The following is a 19,845-nucleotide window of genomic DNA, read 5'->3' on the forward strand; positions in this document are numbered from 1 at the left end:
CTTCAGATTCCTCTTCGGAGATTTCTTTGTGGCTTTATTGGAAGCCCTGGGTCATGTACTCTGTCAGCTGTTTCCCAGATGTGCCTGCGAAAGCAAGGGGAGATAATTAGTTCATGGCAGTGGCCTGTGAAACAGGACACATCACTCACAGAATGGTTGTCTGATGGATGTTGCACTGCTGGACCCTTAGTTGATAGAGCACCGCTGACCTCACCGTCAGTACAGGAACGGTCCAGATCCTCGGCGGCCAGCTGGATGGCTCTGTTTTCAAAGTCCATGAGGACCTTGATTTCAGGCATTCCTCCACAAGTCTGTGATCTCTCCCTGTTGTTGTGTGCCAGCTTGTCCTGCATGAATAGAGATGGAGAGAGTGTAAACAAGGCGCCTGCCAGGCCAGATGATAAATATGCCTGGCATGTGTGGGTGGTGAGTGGTCCCACGGATGCGATGAGAACAATGAAGATGTGTATGAGAGAGTGAATAGTGACGTCCCTGAACTGGCAGTGAATGAGGGCCTGCGGATATGAGATGGGTTTGTGAGTGTGTGAGTTGAGAGTAATGGGAAGAGTGACTTACCCTGGCGGAATGGAAGAGATCATTCATCCTCTTGCAGCACTGGGTGGCTGTCCTCTTTTGAAGGACGTTGGCACTCACCACCACTGGCACTGCCTCCCAAGCCGGCTTAGTGGTGTTACTGTCCATTCTGCGGCCAGAGCGAGGATAGAGATCATCATGGCGGGCCTTTGCTGTGTCCAAAAGGTCTTTGACGGACGCGTCATTGAACCTGGGGGTTGCAGTCTTTTTGCCTTTCGGGGCCATGTCTTCTTTGCAGCAGTTGTGGGCTGGAGGCATTGAGAGGCGTGAGCATGGCTGGACTTTAAATATGGTGCCCGGTGTGATGAAGCAGTGAAGTGGTGGCATGACGGGTGAATGAGAGTCTGCCTGCCATGAAAACATAGAAACATGGAAACATAGAAACTAGGAGCAGCAGTAGGCCATTTGGCCCTTCAAGCCTGCTCCGCCATTCATTATGATCATGGCTGATCATCCAACTCATCAAATATCCTCCTCCCGCTTTCTCCCCATAGCCTTTGATCGCTTTTGCCCCAAGAGCTATATCTAATGCCTTCTTGAAAACATACAATGTTTTGGCCTCTACTACTTTCTGTGGTAGCGAATTCCACAGGCTCACCACTCTCTGGGTGAAGAAATTTCTCCTCATCTCAGTCCTAAATGGTCTACCCCGTATCCTCAGACTGTGACCCCTGGTTCTGGACTCCCCCACCATCAGGAACATCCTTCCTGCATCTACCCTGTCTAGTCCTGTTACAATTTTATAAGTTTCTATGAGATCACCTCTCATTCTTCTGAACTCCAGTGGATATAATCCTAATCAACTCAATCTCTCCTCATATGTCAGCCCCGCCATCCCAGGGATCAGTCTGGTAAACCTTCACTGCACTCCCTCTATAGCAAGAACATCCTTCCTCAGATAAGGAGACCAAAACTGCACACAATATTCCAAGTGTGGTCTCACCAAGGCCCTGTGTAATTGCAGCACGACATCCTTGCTCCTGTATTCGAATCTTCTGGCTATGAAGACCACCTGCTGCCCCTGCATGCTTACCTTCAGTGACTGGTGTACGAGGACACCCAGGTCTTGTTGCACAGTCCCCTCTCTCAATTTATAGCCATTCAGATAATAATCTGCCTTCCTACCTTTGCTACCAAAGTGGATAACCTCACATTTATCCACATTATACAGCATCTGCCATGCATTTGCCCACTCACTCAGCTTGTCCAAATCACACTGAAGCATCTCTGCATCCTACTCACAGCTCACCCTCCCACCCAACTTTGTGTCATCTGCAAATTTGGAGATATTACATTTAGTTCCCTCATCTAAATCGTTAATATATATTGTGAATAGCTGGGGTCCCAGCACCGATCCCTGCGGTACCCCACTAGTCACTGCCTGCCATTCGGAAAAAGACCCGTTTATTCCTACCCTTTGTTTCTTGTCTGCCAACCAGTTTTCTACCCATCTCAATACACTACCCCCAATCCCATGCGCTTTAATTTTACACGCTAATCTCTTATGTGGGACTTGTTCGAAAGCCTCCTGAAAGTCCAAATAAACCACATCCACTGGCTCCCCCTCATCAACTCTACTAGTTACACCCTCGAAAAATTCCAGTAGATTTGTCAAGCATGATTTCCCTTTCATAAATCCATGCTGACTCTGTCTGATTCTGCCACTGTTTTCCAAGTGCTCAGCTATTCAATCTTTTATAACGCACTCTAGAATTTTCCCCACTACCGATGTCAGGCTGACTGGTCTATAATTCCCTGTTTTCTCCCTACCTCCCTTTTTAAATAGTGGGGTTACATTAGCTACCCTCCAATCTGTAGGAACTGTTCCAGAATCCATAGAATCTCGGAAGGTGACCACCAATGCATCCACTATTTCTAGGGCCGCTTCCTTAAGTACTCTGGGATGTAGATTATCAGGCCCTGGGAATTTATCGGCCTTCAATCCCATCAATTTCCCTGACACCATTTCCCTACTAATACTGATTTCTTTCAGTTCCTCCCTCTCACTAAACCCTATGTTCCCCAACATTTCTGGTATGTTATTTGTGTCCTCCTTTGTGAAGACAGAACCAAAGTATGTATTTAGTTGGTCAGCCATTTCTTTGTTCCCCATTATATATTCCCCTGTTTCTGACTGTAAGGGACCTACGTTTGTTTTCACCAATCTTATTCTCTTCACATACCTATAGAAACTTTTACAGTCAGTTTTTATGTTCCCCGCAAGCTTACTCTCGTACTCTATTTTCCCCTTCTTAATCAATCCCTTGGTCCTCCTTTGCTGAATTCTAAAGTCCTCCCAATCCTCAGGTCTGTTGTTTTTTCTGGCCAATTTGTATGCCTCTTCTTTGGATCTAATACTATCTCTAATTTCCCTTCTAAGCCATGGTTTGATCACCTTTCCTGTTTTACTTTTGCACCAGAAAGGAATAAACAATTGTTGCAGTTCATCCATGCGCTTTTTGAATGTTTGCCATTGCCTATCCACCGTCATCCCTTTAAGTAAAGTTTCCCAATCCATCATAGCCAACTCGCGCCTCATACCATCGTAGTTTCCATTATTAAGATTCAGGACCCTAGTTTCAGAATCAACTACGTCACTATCCATATTGATGAAGAATTATGGTCACTCATCCCCAAGGGGCCTCGCACAACTAGTTTGCCAATTATTCCTTTCTTATTACAAAATACCCAGTCTAGGATGGCCTGTTCTCTAGTTGGTTCCTCAATGTATTGGTTCAGAAAACCATCCTATATACACTCCAGGAATTCCTCCTCTACGGTATTGTTACTAATTTGATTTGCCCAATCTATATGCAGATTAAAGTCACCCATAATTACAGATGTTCCTTTATTTCATGCATCTCTAATTTCCTGTTTAATGCCATTCCCAACATCACCATTACTGTTTGGGGGTCTACATGCAACTCCCACTAACATTTTTTGCCCCTTAGTGTTTCTCAGCTCTACCCATACAGATTCCACATCGTCGGAGATAATATCTTTCCTCACTATTGCATTAATTTCCTCTTTAACCAGCAATGTAACTCCACCGCCTTTTCCTTTTTGTCTGTCCTTCCTAAATAGTGAATACCACTGGATGTTCAGTTCCCATTCCTGGTCACCCTGCAGCCATGCCTCCATAATCCTGACTATATCATACCTGTTTACATCTATTTGCACGGTAAATTCATCCATTTTATTACAAATGCTCCTCGCGTTAAGGCACAAAACCCTAAGGGTTGTCTTTTTAACATTACTTGTCCCGTTCCCATTATTTTTCACTGAGGCCCTGTTTGATTCTTGTCCTTGATTTCCCTGCCTATCACTTTTCTTATTCCCCTTTCTGTCTTTTGTTCTCGTCCTTGATCCCCCCTCCTCTGACTCCTTGCATAGGTTCCCATCCCCCTGCCATTTTAGTTTAAATCCTCCCCAACCACTCTAGCAAATATTCCCCCTAGGACACCAGTCCCTGTCCTGCCCAGGTATAACCTGTCCAGTTTGTACTGGTTCCACCTCCCCCAGAACCGGTCGCAATGTCCCAGGAATCTGAAACCTTCCCCCTCCACACCATCACTTCAGCCACATATCCATCTGATATATCCTGCTATTTCTGCTCTGACTAGCATGTGGCACTGGTAGTAATCCTGAGATCACTATCTTTGAGGTCCATAAGACCATAGTACAGTGGAACAGAAATTAGGCCATTCGGCCCATCGAGTCTGCTCTGCCATTCAATCATGGCTGATAAGTTTCTCAACCCCATTCTCCCGCCTTCTCCCCGTAACCTTTGATCCCCTTACCAATCAAGAACCTATCTATCTTGGTCTTAAATACACCCAATGACCTGGCCTCCACAGCCTTCTGTGGCAATGAATTCCATAGATTCACCACTCTCTGGCTAAAGAAGTTTCTCCTCATCTCTGTTCTAAAAGGTCTTCCCTTTACTCTGAGGCTGTGCCCTCGGATCCTAGTCTCTCCTACTAATGGAAACATCTTCCCCACGTCCACTTTATCCAGGCCTTTCAGTATTCTGTAGTTTCAATCAGATCCCCCCCTCATCCTTCTAAACTCCATCGAGTATAGACCCAGAGTCCTCAAACGTTCCTCATATGTTAAGCCTTTCATTCCTGGGATCATTCTCGTGAACCTCCTCTGGACCCTCTCCAGGGCCAGCACATCCTTCCTGAGATACGGGGCCCAAAATTGCTCACAATATTCTAAATGTGGTCTGACCAGAGCCTTTTTAAGCCTCAGCAGCACATCCCTGCTTTTATATTCTAGGTCCTACTTTTCAACTTACTTTCTAACTCCCTATATTCTGATTTCAGGACCTCATCCCTTTTTTTACTTATGTCGTTTGTACCAATGTTTACCATGACCATAGGCTGTTCACCCTCCCCCTTCAGAATGTCCTGTAGCCACTCTGAGACATCCTTGACCCTAGCACCAGGGAGGCAACATACCATCCTGGAGTCTCGTTTGCAGCCATAGAAACGCCTATCTATTTTCCTTACAATTGAATCCCCTATAACAATTGCATTCCTACACTTTTTACACCTCCCCCATACAGCAGAGCCAACTATGGTGCAACGAATTTGGCTGTTGCGGCTTTCCCCTGAGAGGCCATTCCCCTCAACAGTATCCAAAGCGGTATCTCCATTTTACTGGGGAATAGCCACAGGAGATTCCTGCACCGCCTGCCTAGTCCTCTTGCTCTGCCTGGTAGTCACCCATTCCCTTCCTGCCTGTGGACTCTTAGCCTACGGTGTGACCACCTCTCTATACTTGCTATCTACGATACTCTCTGCCTCGCGGATGCTCCACAGTGTCCCCAGCTGCTGCCCCAGCTCCGAAACCCAGGCTTCCAGGAGCTGCAACTGGAGACACTTCCCGCACACATGGAAATGTTCCCGGCTTCCCACATAGAGCAGGAGGAGCACATCACGGCTTTCAGCTCTCCTGCCATGACTTACCCCTTTAAATTAAATTAAACCTTTTGGAAGATACTTAATATCAAATAATATCAATTAATCTAGGGCCCTTCTTCCCTGCTCCTCGTTGTTACAGAATATAGCCCTTACAAACGGTGAATCACAAATAAGACCCTAAAAACTATAAGTGATAAAAGTAGTAAACGCTTACCCAACCGTACTCATGGTACTCAAAGGAACACCTCGTTCCCTCATCACCAAACTCGTTCAGTCACCAAACTCCAACTTAAACACTCTACTGCAGCCCAAAGCAGCACTCCAGTGCAGACAAAGTCAGCACTGTAAGATGTTTTTATACTCTCTGAATCTAGCCTCTGAAAACCTGTTTAAGCCAGTTATCGAATTAACTAGTTGTAGCTGCAAGCAGAGCCTGTAGAAACCCTGTTTTAAAGCTGGCCTAAAACTCACCTTCTTCCAACCCAAACAGCAACTTTTAGTTAATTACTAAATTAAAGAAAGACTAGACTTTAGATAGAAATTAACCCTTAAATTCCCTCAGTCACCATACTCCAACTTAAGCACTCTACTGCAGCCCAAAGCAGCACTCCAGAACAGAAATGCCGTGTTTCCTGGGAATGCATAATTAATGTGGTGCATTTGGGACGATATGGCGTGAGAAGCCGCCTTTGTGGCAGGCAGGTAAAAACCCGCCCACTACCGCACTTAGTACAAATCTGGGACGATTCCACCGAAAGAGTGTCAAAAATGCAGTGTCTGAGCAATGCTAGTTGGCCTATTTAACACAGAAAGTGCAGTGATATTTGTAGGTCAAACAGAATTTAGCTTCACCTCAATGAGCAAATTCCATTTGAAGCTCAAATTGAACTGTATCTCTCTCAGAGTCTGAGAATCAATTGATGACTTTAGTCCTGTAATTTGTAAGCATGTAGCTGTAATTTAATTAGGCCTGCTGCATCAAATTATACTCTATAAATACTTGCATCTACTGTGGATTTTTTGATGTAGTTTTCCTTATATCACAACTTAAAAAGTAAGTCGTTGACTTTAAAGCACTTTGGGACATCCTGAAGTCATAATGCATAAATGCAAGTCCTTTCTTTTGTAACAAATGAAAGTAAACTTACTGTGAGCATATTACTCAATAGTGAAAGAAATATTAATTTATTGGAATTAAAATATCATAGAATTTACTTTATCACATTGAAACTTTTCAGTGTAGCTTAAACCAATTTTATTTTAATCAGTTACTTTTCTGAAGTGCTATAATGGAGTCACTAATGGGAGACCATGGTGTAGTAGTAATGTCACTTGACTAGTAATCCATAGGCCCAGGCTAATGGATCTGGGGACATCGGTTCCTACATGTGACTCCAGAACCACAGCAATGCTTAACTGAACATACAAACAAGAAGTAAACCAATCAACCCCTCCACCCTGCCCAACCATTTAATAAGATCATGGCTGATCTGATAGTAACCTCAAATCTGCATTCCACCTATCCCCGATGGCCTATCACGCCCTTGTTTACCAAGAATCTATCCACCTCTGCCTTAAAAATATTCAAAGACTCTGCTTCCACTGTCTTTTCAGGAAGAGAGTTCCAAAGACTCTGATGGGCAACGTCTTATTTTTAAACAGTGACCCCCTCGTTCTAGATTCTCCCACAAGGGGAAACATCCTCTTCACATCCGCCCTGTCAAGACCTCTCTAGATCTTACATATTTCAATCAAGTTGCCTCTTACTCTTCTAAACTCCCGCGGGTACAAACCTAGCCTGTCCAACTTTTCCTCAAAAGACAACCCACCCATTCCAGGTATTAGTCTGGTAAATCTTCTCTGAACTGCTTCCAATGCATTTACATCCTTCCTTAAATAAGGAGACCAATACTGTACGCAGTACTCCAGGTGTGCTCTCACTAGTGCTCTGTATAACTGAAGCATAACGTCCCTACTTTTGTATTCAATTCCTCTTGCAATAAATGATAACATTCTATTGGCTTTCCTAATTACTTGCTGTACTTGCATATTAGCCCTTTGCGATTCATGCACTAAGACACTCGGATCTCTCTGCATCTCAGAGCTCTGCAATCTCTCACCATTTAGATAATATGCCTCTCTTTTATTCTGCCTGCCAAAGTGGACAATTTCACATGTTTCCACATTGTACTCCATTTGCCAGATCTTTGCCCACTCACTTAATCTACTTATATATTTTTGTAGCCTCATTATGTCCTCTTCACAACTTACTTTCCTACCTATCTTTGTGTCATCAGCAAATTTGGCAATCATCCCATCCATCCCTTCATCCAAGTCATTTATATAAATTGTAAACAGTTGAGGTCCCAGTACTGATCCCTATGGAATACCACTTGTTACATCTTGCCAACCAGAAAAAGTCCCATTTATGCCAACTCTCTGCTTCCTGTTAGCCAGCCAATCTTCTATCCATGCCTATATGTTACCTCTTATACTATGAGCTTTTGTTTTCCGCAATAACCTTTGATGTAGCACATTATCAAATGCCTTCTGGAAACTGCCCTCTGAAATAGTCGAATAAGCTACTCGGTTCAAAGCATTAGGGATAGGCAGCAATTTTTGGCCTTGCCTCTACCTGATGGAAGAATAAAAGCAAAAAATCATGTCTGCCCTAGTAACATTCCATGATCAGTTAGTCTATTTTGGTGGTGCTGTTTGAGGGAGAAATTTGTGGTTAAGTCACTTGTCACTTGTGTCAAAAATAACCCATTTGTCAATGTAGATAGGTAGATAGACATACCTGATTTAATTTCTTTGATGTAATTGTTGCTGATAACTAGGACTTGAAGCAAAGTGAGTGGAGCCATTGGTTTTGAAGGAAATTCTATTAACCTGTTGTCTTGTAGATAGAGTTGCCTAAGACTGGATATGCTTGTAAATGCTATCTCCTCTACAGCCTCTAAATTAGAACTATTCAGAAGGAGCACCTGGAACCAAACATGAAAGATGCACATTAACAAAATCGTTAACAAAATCTATTTGACGTTAAATATAAGCTTGATGAACATTTCTAACTCCATATCTATCTTTAGTGTTTTGTCAGGAGAACAATTGATAACTTTCACTTTCCAGATCACAGTGCGGGTTGCTATATTGTTTCTGATCAACATGATGAACTACCCTGCACAATGTTGTTGCAGTCATTTATCACCATTCCTCTGCATAGGAAAATAAACATCAAATAGACTGGAGGAGTCGGGTTATCTGAAGAATCCGTGGGCGAGTGCAATATGTGCAAAATTTTCTTCCAATCACGTGAATCGGTCTCTGCCCCCAGAATTTCTGATATGTGCTCTCAGCATACAGACCCTCATACCAGAGCAATTTTAAAATTTACACTTGTATGTCATGTAGATCTGCATTAATTGTCAGGCTTTTTGTAGGTAACATTCTCTTAAGTGTTTACTTTCTAACTTTAGTTTGCTGTTTATAAATAAGCCTGACAAGAATTTTCCTCAAATTTAACCTCAATTTTTAATCCTCTGGAAAATCCATTTGATGACAAATTATCTACAAACAGCTTTGCATGAAATTCTTTCTTTAGCCCCTTCTTCTTGTAGGGGTATTATCCTGTTTATTCTAAATGGTTTAATGGATCTATTAAAATAATGAGCAACATAATTTCATATGAACATGATCAGTGTTTATACACTACCACTACAAAGGGGAGGTGGTGGTGGCATAGTGGTATTGTCACCAGCCTAGTAATCCAGAGGGCTGAGCTTGAATCCCACCATGGTCGATGGTGAAATTTGAATTCAGTAAAGAATCTGTTGATTGTCATAAAGACCCACTGGGTTTTATAATGCCCTTCAGGGAAGGAAATCTGCCATCCTTACCTGGTCTGGCCTATATGTGATTCCAGACCCCAAAGCAATGTGATTGACTCTGAAATGGCCTAGCAAGTCACTCAGTTCTCAAGGGCAATTAGGGATGGGTAATAAATGCTGGTCTAGTCAGTGATGCCCCTAGCCCATGAATAAATTTTTTTAAAAGTGCAATTATACCTCCTGGGATTTAAAAAAAAAGGCACATTGGATTTTGCTATAGTTAAATTGGCACTTTCCTTCATTTTGAACAGTAACAGTAGCTTAGGTTTAAGCTTCACAATACAATCAGATCCACACTTACATACACCAAAACAGGCAACACATTTTGTTCTTGGAATATTTCTGGAAGATGGATCACATTCTGAACACAGTATTTTGGGAGTACATAGTAACACATTATTTGTTACTCTGGCTCTCTAAGTAATTATTTAACCACTGCTACTTTGATCAAAAAACCTTTTAAAGTTGTTCCAAGTATTCCAGCTGCCTTAACTCTGAAAAAAATTAAAAAGCACTTTATGGTATTTTAAATACAGAAGGTTAACTTCCAATGTCACTTAATTCCCGTAATTGTGAAATTACAAAAGAAGCACACTATTTAAAATAATACAATATGCTTTAAAGAAACTAAGATCTTTTCTTCAATATATAAAAAACTATTAATTTAAGATGAAGAAACTGCAGCTCCTCACCTGTAATTGTTTGTAGTGTCTCAGGCAGTCATGATAGCTTCTCCTGAGTCTGAGGCCACTGAGGTTCAGAACAGATATATTTTTAGTAATGGCTTCATTCAGTTTTAGTTTCGGTGGACATTGGGTTGAATATGTCATGAAGGTTTCCAGTGAGGCAGCGGATGAAAAACAGGCAAATGTATAGAAAAGGAGAGCAGAATCCATGTTCCTGGAGGTCTGTCTTTTTCAAATCCCTAGTTAGAATGATCAGCCAGTTTTGTAAAAACAAAGATTTGTCCAGATTTTTTGTTATAATTTTGGCTTTATCAGCTTTGGTTCAACAGTAACCTTTTACTTGGCAGTATTTTTTGATGTTCTGGAAGGATTGATATCCAATTTGTTGAATGTAACAGCTGCCTTGATCTTGATCTGCAAAACCAGCAGTAGTGTGTAGAAATTCTGTACAAGAAAAATATCAAATTAGGTTTTCAGCAGCGGATGCAGCTGAGCCTGCAGAACTTGATAAGTACAGCTTGCTCCTTAAAATCCACTGCTCAAGAACAAAGCTATACTGTTTGAAGCTCAGCTGTTGACCTTCTGCAAGTCCAAGAAACGGGGGATGTGTTTAGACATTAATACCAACAATTCTGAACTTCTTTCATTTCAAATGTTCCCGATAACAGCTTTGAAACTTGGCTTCCATCTGTTCTTTTAATTGCACTATTCAACATGATTCTGGTTCTTGATGTTTGTAATATTTCTGGGTATTGGCCAATTTCCACCTCAATAATTTGGCTAACTCATACATTTTGTTCAGTCTTCATTCTGGCAGGTACAGATAACAGGCTCACCCTGCATCATGTCTAAATCAGAGTAGACATAATCCAGCATGGCAAGCAGCCTCGATCAACATATGAACATATGATTTAGGCCCTTGAGGCTGCTCCACCATTTGATAAGATGCAGCCTCTACTTTCAGCTCCACTTTCCTGTCTACCCCCTATAACCTTTGACTCCCTTGTCAATCAAGAATCTAACTCAGCCTTAAAAATATCCAATGACCGTCCCTCCACTGCTGTCTGAGGAAGAGAATTCCACAGACTAATGACATTCTGAAAGAAAAAATTCTACTCATCTCCATCTTAAATGGGAGACCCCTTATTTTTAAACTGTATCCATTAGTTCTAGTCTCTCCCACAATGGGAAACATCCTTTCAGCATTTACCTTGTCAAGTCCCTTCAGGGTCTTATATGTTTCAATAAGATCACGTTCTTCTAAACTCCAGTGGACACAGGCCCAACCTGTCCAACCTTTCCTCATAAGATAACCTTTCATTCTAGGAATCAGTAGCATGAACCTTCTCTGAACAACTTCTAATACAATTATATCCTTTCTTAAGTAAGAAGACCAAAACTGTACTGTACACAGTATTCCAGATGTGGTCTCGCTGTATAACAGTAGCAAAACTTCCCTATTTTTTTATTTCACTCCCCTTGCAAAATTGACAACATTCCATTTATCTTCTTAATCACTTGCTGTACCTGCATATTAACTTTTTGTGATTCATGTACCAGGACACCCAGGTCCCTCTGCACCTTAGAGTTCTGCAATCTCTCTCCATTTAGATAATATGCTGCTTTTCTTTCTTCCTGTCAAAATGGACAAGTTCATATTTTCCTACATTATACTCCATCTGCCAAAGTTTTGCCCATTCACTTAACCTGTTTAAATCCCTTTGCGGATTCACTATGTCCTCTTCACAGCTTACTCTCCGACCGATCCTTGCATCATCAGCAAATTTAGCTACCATACACTTGGTCCCTTCATCCAAGTTATTGATATAGATTGCAAATAGTTAAGGCCCCAGCACTGACCCCTGTGGCACTCTGCTAGTTACAGCTTGCAAACCTGGAAATTAGAACTTGCCAATGTATTTATCCCCACTCTCTGATTCCTCTTAGCTAACCAATCCTCTATTCTTGATAATATATTACCCTTTACACCATGAGCTCTTATTTTGCAGAGTAACCTTTGATGTGGCAGCTTAACAAATGCCTTTTGGAAATCCAAGTACACTAGATCTACCGATTTCCTTTTATCCATGTTGTCTGTTATTTCCTCAAAGAACTCTAATAAATTAGTCAAACATGAATTCTCCTTCACAAAAACATGTTGGCTCTGCCTGTTTGCAATAGCATTGCATCAGTATTGGGGGAAGTGGGACCTGCACTGTTGGGATGTTCTAAACCTGAACCATGCTGGGGCCGGTGTTCTTGCAAGCTGCATAACTAGGGAAGTAGAGAGAGTTTTAAACTTATTAGTGGGGGCAAGGGATCAAATGTGGGAAGATGTGGTAAACCAAAGAGTAGAGGCAAGGCAAAGAGAGAAAGGTAGGAAATGATAAACGTAATGTGACGGAAAGGGATAGAGAGTACAAAACTATGAGTAAAACAGCAGTCAAGGCTATAGATTACAAAAATAATAGATGGACAAAGCTAAGGGCTCTGTATCTGAATTCATGTAGCATTCAAAACAAAACAGATGAATTGATAGTGCAAATAGAAATAAATAAGTACAATTACAGAGACATGGCTGCAGGATGGCATAGATTGGGACTTGAGTATTGAAAGATATGTGATTTTTAGAAAGGACAGGAAGCTAGGGAAAGGGTGGAGGGGTGGCTCTCCTAATTAATGATGGTATTAGCGCATTAGAGAGGATAACCTAAGTTCAGGAAACCAGGGTGTAGAAGCGGTGTGGATTGAAATGAGAAATGAAAAAGGCAAGGAGTCACTTGTGGAAGTGGTGTACAGGTCCCCTAATTGTAATTACATGGTAGGACAGAGTATAAAGGAAGAGATAATGGGAGCTTGTTAGAAAGGCACAGCGGTAAACATAGGGGGAAGAATTTTCCCCTGTTGGGGGGGAAGTACAGGAGTGGGTGTGGGGAGGTGCGCCTCCGATTGGCGCTCCCGCTCGGGGCCGCGCCGCCATCTTATGTGGGCGGGCCAATTAAGGCCTGCCCAGCGTGACGTCCGCCAGGAAGCGCTATGTGCTCCGTGTGCGGGCGGGGAGTGTGCGGAATCCCTTAGCCGAGAGTGCTAAGTGCTGCCTCAGGGAGATCGGTGCCAAATTTAGAAATGGTGAAGGGGCAAAATTAAAATTTCCCTGACATGTCTCCTCATGTTAACTTTTTAAAAACCCTCTTGAAACCTCATCCCGCCCGTGGATGAGGTTTTATGCTTTTTCTGAAGCCCACTAGGGCTCCCGGCCTGCCCACCAACCTTAAGGTTGGATGGGCAGGTCCATTAATTATTTCAATTACTTTTTAAATGGCTTCAATTGGCCTTTGACAGGTCAGCGGGTGCACAGCTGATTTGGCTGTGCTCCCGCCAACCTGAAAACTGAAATGACGCAGGGTGACATCCGGAGTTCCACCCTACGTCATCCCGCGTCATTTTACATGCCGGTGAGTGGGCCCAGCCGCCCCCCCCCACCCCCCCCCCACCCGTCGCTCGCTGACCTGAATATCCTGGCTAGGGGATTTTAATCTACATATTGACTAGAAAAAGAAGATGGGCATAGGTGAGAAGTTCATAGAATGTTTTTGGGATAGTTTCTTAGAACAGCATGTTCTGGAGCCAATCAGAGAGCAGGCTATACCAGACCTGGTATTATGCAATGAGACAGGATTAACTAATGACCTCATAGCGAAGGCACCCTTAGGTAACAGTGATCATAATATGATTGAATTTTACATTCACTTTGAGGGAGAGAAGAGTGGGACCAAGACCAGTATTTTAAATTTAAATAAGGGCAATTATGTGGAAATGAAAGCAGAGCTAGCTAAAGTGAACTGGAAAATGAGGTCAAGGGATAGGTCAGTAGAGATGCAGTGGCACACATTTAACAGTATATTTCAGAATACACAGAATAGATATATTCCAATGAGAAAAAAAAATCCAAGGGGAGGACCCACAATCTGTGGTTAAATAAAGAAGTTAAAGACAGTATCAAACTTAAAGAAAAAGCATATAATTGTGCAAAGACAGGTGGCAGGCCAGAAGATTGGACAGAATATAAAGAACAGCAAAGAATGACAAAAGGATTACTAAAGAGGGAAAAATCAGAATTTGAGAGAAAGCTAGTTAGAAATATAAAGACAGATAGTAAGAGTTTCTATAGATGCTTAAATAAGAAAAGAGTTCACAAAGTGAATGTTGGTGCTATAGAAAGTGAGTCTGGGGAATTAATAATGGAAAATAGAGATGGCAGATGAAGTCAACAGGTATTTTGCATCGGTCTTCACTATAAAGGATATAAGTAACATCCCGGAAATAGCTGCACATCAGGACTTGGAAGGGAGGGAGGAACTCATGAAAATTACAATCACCAGGGAAGTGCTATTGAGCAAATTGTTGGGGCTGCGGGCTGACAAATCCCTGGGTCTGGATGGACTTCACCCTAAGGCCTGAAAAGAAGTGGCTAGTGAGATAGTTGATGCACTGGTTTTAATTTTCCAAAATTCCCAGGATTTGGGGAAGGTGCCATTATATAGGAAAATAGCAAATGTAACTCCTTTATTCAAAAAGGGAGGGAGACAGAAAGCAGGAAACTACAGGCCAGTTACTTAACATCTGTCATGGGGAAAATGTTGGAAGATATTATTAAAGATGTTATGGCAGGGCACTTGGATAAATTCAAGGCAATCAGGGACAGTCAACATGGTTTTGTGAAAGGGAAATCATATTTAACCAATTTATTGGAGTTCTTTGAAGGAGCCACATGTGCTGTGGAAAAAGGGGAACTGATGGATGTGCTATACTTGGATTTCCAGAAGGCATTTGATAAGGTGCCACAACAAAGATTAATGCAGAAAATAAAAACTCATGTTGTAGGGGGTAACATATTGGCATGGATAGAAGTTTGGCTAGCTAACAGGAAACAGAGGGTAGGCATAAATTGGTCTTTTTCAGGTTTGCAGGATGCAACAAGCGGTGTGCCTTAGGGATCAGTGCTGTGGCCTCAACATTTTACAATTTATATAAATGACTTAGATGAAGGGATGGAAGGAATGGTCGCTAAATTTGATGATGATGCAAAGCTAGGTAGGAAAGTAAGTTGTGAAGAGGACATAAGGAGGCTGCAAAGAGATATAGATAGGTTAAGTGAGAGGTCAATGATCTGGCAAATGGAGTATAATGTGGGAAAATGTGAAATTGTTTATTTTGGCAAAAAGAATTTTAAAAAACTTATTGGCCACAATTTTCCCATCGGCGATTTGGGGGCGGGGCCTGCTCGCCGATGGGAAAATGATACGGGATGACATTATCGCGGTCCATTTAAATTTTTAGGAAGGCGGGCGGACAGTGAAATCAGCTGTTCACCCGCCGACCTGTCAATGGCCAATTGAGGCCATTGACAGGGTAATTGAGATAATTAAAGACCCTGTCCGTTCAACCTTAAGGCTGGCCGGCAGGCCAGGAGCCACAGCGGGCTTCTGATAATACATGAAACCTCATCCACTGGCGGGCTGAGGTTTCATGTCCATTTTTAAAAATTTTAATACATTTTATGTGATATCTATTAACATGTCCCATCTCGTGTGACATTGTCACATGAGGGGAACATGTTAATAATTTTTTAATTTTTCTACTTTTAAAGTTTTTTAGACTGTCAGTAATCTCCCTGAGATAGCACTTAGCCTCAGGGAGCAGTGTGCTCTTTCGTGTGCATCCGCGAAAGAGCGCACTTTGACAGATGGGGAATCCCTCCACCCCCTGCACATAGCGCTTCCTGTTGGGAAAACCGCTGGGCGGGCCTTAATTGGCTCGCCCACTCAAAATGGCAGCGGGCCCCATTTCGGCAACAGTGGGGCCCGCCTGCCAACCGAGGGCAAAATTCTGCCCATTATCTAAATGGTGAGAGATTGCAGAACTCTGTGATTCAGAGGGATCTGGGTGTCCTAGTGCATGAATCACAAAAGGCTAGTACGCAGGCACAGCAAGTAATCAGGAAAGTGTCATGAAGAGATAGTAATGTCAATAATGTTATTGGAAATTATTTTTTAAAATAGAGTTCTAATGGGGTCTGTGTCTATGTGTGTTTCTGTGTATGCCTTAATTGGATTAAAGGCAGTTAGCCTGGGTGCTTTGATGCACAGTAGTTTTGAGACGGTAATTAGGTAAACGTAAGGAAGGTAGAAGGTAAAGCGTAAATTTGCATTTGTTAAAAGAAACTGTGGGTGAAATCTTACACCTAGCTAGAAGGTGCCAAGCAATGTGTTTATTTCTTTTCAGCTTACTAATAAAATTGGTGGGATGAAAGGATGTTATTGTTAGAAGAGGTAAAGTTAAAAGCCTAGTGATACAGTGGAAAATTTACATTCAAAGAGAAAGATACGCATAAAGGAGATTGTGTGCAAGGTAGAGGCATTTTAAGATCCAACAAGTGTGAGAAGCCTCCAGCCTGTAAACCTCAAGTCTGTCTGCAAGGACCCAGAGCTGAAAGAAACTAATTTTGAATGTGACTGTCCAGGGTGTGCTTTGCCAGAAGTCTGTTAAATCTATGATTTTTATTGTTGCCTTAACGGGGGTGTAACTGAGATTCAGATTAATTAGGGGATTTTTGTAGTTAATATAACAGTAATTTTGTAGACATATGTATGTGTTTACAATCTTTCTTGTATTAATAAATGTTTAATTTAGTTTTATAAAAAACCTCTTGAGACTTGGTGGTCTTAATTCAAAGCCTGTATCTCGAAACATACAAATTGCAAAAATGGGTTATGACAGTTGTTTCAAGTTTCACTCTGGTATTTGAACAACCCAGCCTTTATCATTGGCTGTGTCATAATAAAAGATAGTAGAATGTTATTATTTATTGTGAGGGGAATTGATAACAAAAGTAGGGAGGTTATGCTTCAGTTGTACTGGACACTGCTGAGACCACATCTGGTGTATTGTATACAGTATTGATCTCCTTATTTAAGGGTGGATGCAAATGCATTAGAAGCAGTTCAGAGAAGGTTTACTAAACTAATACCAGGAATAAGCAGGTTGTCTTATGAGGAAAGATTGATAGGCTAGACTTGTAGTTTAGAAGAGTAAGAAGATACTTGATTGAAACATATAAGATCCTGAGGGAGCTTGACAAGGTGGATGTGGAGAGGATATTTCCTCTTGTGGGAGAATCTAGAACTAGGGGCATTGTTTAAAAATAAGGGATCGCTCATTTAAGACAGAGATAAAGGGATTTTTTTTCTCTCAGAGAGTAGTGGAAGCAGAGTCTTTGTTTTCAAGGCAGAGCTAGATAGATTCTTGATAAACACGGGGGTGAAATATTATCAGGGGTAGGCGGTAGTTTACAGTCAGATCAGCCATGTTCTTGATAAATGCCGGAGCAGGCTCGAAGGGCTGATTGGCCTACTCCTACCCTTAAGTCGGGTGTTCGTATGTAATTAAGATTTACTAATTGCCTTGCTTTAACCTCTTTAATAATAAAGTTTAGCATTTTCCCTATGACAGATTTTAGGCTAACTGGCCAGTAGTTCCCTGCCATCAATACAGCTCCCATTTCCCCCAGTACCAGTGCTCCATGAATCAAAACCCATTTCTCCCACACTGGTCCTAGAGCTATGCATCCAACCCTCTAATCTTATTTAAACTATGCCAATTTGCTCATGGTTCAGGTAGTAATCCAGAGATTATTACCTTTGTGGTTCTCCTTAATTTAGCCCCTAGCTGTTTATAGTCCTTCAGCACATCTTTGCTCCTTGTTCTATGTCAATGGTACCCATGTGGACCACAAACACTGGATTCTCCCCCTCCTACTGCATTACAATTACTCATGTAATGATCTATCAAGGAACTTCAAGGATAATCTGAGATCATGTTTTATTAGAAATGTGCGGATTATCTACATATCAGCTAATGAATGCTGGTGAGCAAGAGCAGCTTTAATGTTGGAATGTTGTGCCAAAAATGCCTATTGCATTTGAATAGAAATTAAGTCAGATTGTGCACCTTTAAAATGGATACGAATGTTGAGGTGGTGCAGAAGAGAATCAAGATATTAATTACCAGGCATTAGAAGTTTATGTGACTAGAGAAACTGGGACTCCTTCTATTTGAACAAATGCCTTTTAGGGAAGGAAATCTGCCATCCTTACCTGGTCTGGCCTGTATGTGACTCCAGACGCACAGCAACATGGCTGACTCTTAACTGTCCTCTGCTTAGCGAGCCACTCAGCTAAAGGGCAACAGGTGAGCAACAAATGTCAGCGATGCCCACATCCCATGAAAAAATAAAAAAGTAGAATGCATAAAATCTCACAAGAAGGAAGGGTTTCAATGTTTGAAACAGAAAAATTTAAAAGAGGACTAGAAATGGATGAGATAATGGGACTAAGTAGATAGTACTTTTGGATGCAATGCCTCCTATGCAGTAAAAACTATTGTTCTATGGTTCAGGTACTCCAGCACCAGGCAGCTGCTTGTAGCAGTACCACCAAGTCACAAAATACTAGATACAACTATCAACTAACAAAATCATCAGCAAGTCTTATCAAAATCCTAATAATACCTGGTGTGCTCTGGAAAGTTATTAGTGACATATCTGATTTTGAAAGTTGAGCCTGGCTAAATAGCAGTCAGAGTTATGTTTGTAAAAGTTTGGTGCTAATGTTGCACACTTGGGATTAGAAAATTGCAGGCATGTCTATTCTTTGCATTTGGAAGCTTTTTTGGGATGAGGGAAAGTAGTACATTGAGATAACATCAAAGTTTCTGCTATTAATCATCAGTCAAATCTTCAGATATTTAAGAACCCATTCTTCTGTTGAGGTTGCTGCTGTGGGTTTGAATTTAAACTGTCCCTTTTTTATTACATGATCACCAAATGACAAGCAATTTGCTTTTAATTCTATCAACTTACCTTGGGGGATGAACTCTTCTAAGTAACCAAACAATTTTGTCATGGAATATGGGTATATATAGCCAATATCAATGAAGAATCTGTCTAAGAGTCCATACATGGATTTCTTCCGCTAGACTTCAGATCCTAAACTGTGCCTGATTAACTCCTATGCACCTATCAGTTTGTTACTGATGGAGATTGTACAACTCTGGCCATCCAGTTTGGGAATAAAATGTGGCCAAAGGTGTTTCAGGTGTTAGAACACATCCGCCGCTCTCTGCATTTCTCATTGTCCCACTCTTGCAGCTTGGGGCCCATTTCTTATCATCTGGTGTAAGACTTTTCTTTTAAATAAAAGCATAATACTGCAGATGCTGGAAATCTGGAACAAAAACACAAAATGCTGGAAAAACTCCTCAAGTCTGGCAGCAGCTGTGGAGAGAAAAACAGAGTTAATGTTTCGAATCCGTATGACCCTTCTTCAGAGCTGAAGAGAAGTGGAAATGTGATGACATTTATACTGTTTAAGGGGGGTGGGGCAGGTGTAGCTGGATAGAAGTTCAGCGATAGGTGGGGACAAAGGAGGGATTGACAAAGATGTCATGAACTAAAGGACAAAGGGAGTGTTTAGTCGTGGTTAGTGCTAAAAAAGGTGCTGATAGTGACATGAAGGTAAGAAAGCAGAATGTGATAGCTGAACAAGGGTAGCATTGTGTGAAAGAACAACATGGAACAAATGACAGATGGCAGTGCAGGGGATAGGGTTGAGGGAGGGAGGTGGTGGTGGGAAAAAAAGGATAGAAAATGGGATAGAAGGGGCAATAAAAAGGGGATAAAACCATGGA

The 19,845-nt window shown here is 41.7% G+C and overlaps 1 protein-coding gene across 1 annotated transcript in view; it reads right to left on the minus strand.

Annotated features, from left to right (window-relative positions):
• Positions 1 to 19,118, minus strand: part of LOC144688964 (uncharacterized) — a 55,656-nt gene extending 36,538 nt beyond the window's left edge. The window contains exons 1-3 of the mRNA XM_078556361.1: positions 19,019 to 19,118; positions 10,439 to 10,542; positions 8,323 to 8,509 (exon numbers count right to left, since the gene is read on the minus strand). Coding sequence (XP_078412487.1) covers positions 8,323 to 8,509; positions 10,439 to 10,542; positions 19,019 to 19,118 — 391 coding nt within the window. The remainder of the gene's footprint in view (positions 1 to 8,322; positions 8,510 to 10,438; positions 10,543 to 19,018) is intronic.
• Positions 19,119 to 19,845: the final 727 nt, after the last annotated feature.

The sequence above is a fragment of the Cetorhinus maximus genome, chromosome 1, assembly GCF_964194155.1.
Source record: "Cetorhinus maximus chromosome 1, sCetMax3.hap1.1, whole genome shotgun sequence".
Lineage (NCBI taxonomy): Eukaryota > Metazoa > Chordata > Chondrichthyes > Lamniformes > Cetorhinidae > Cetorhinus > Cetorhinus maximus.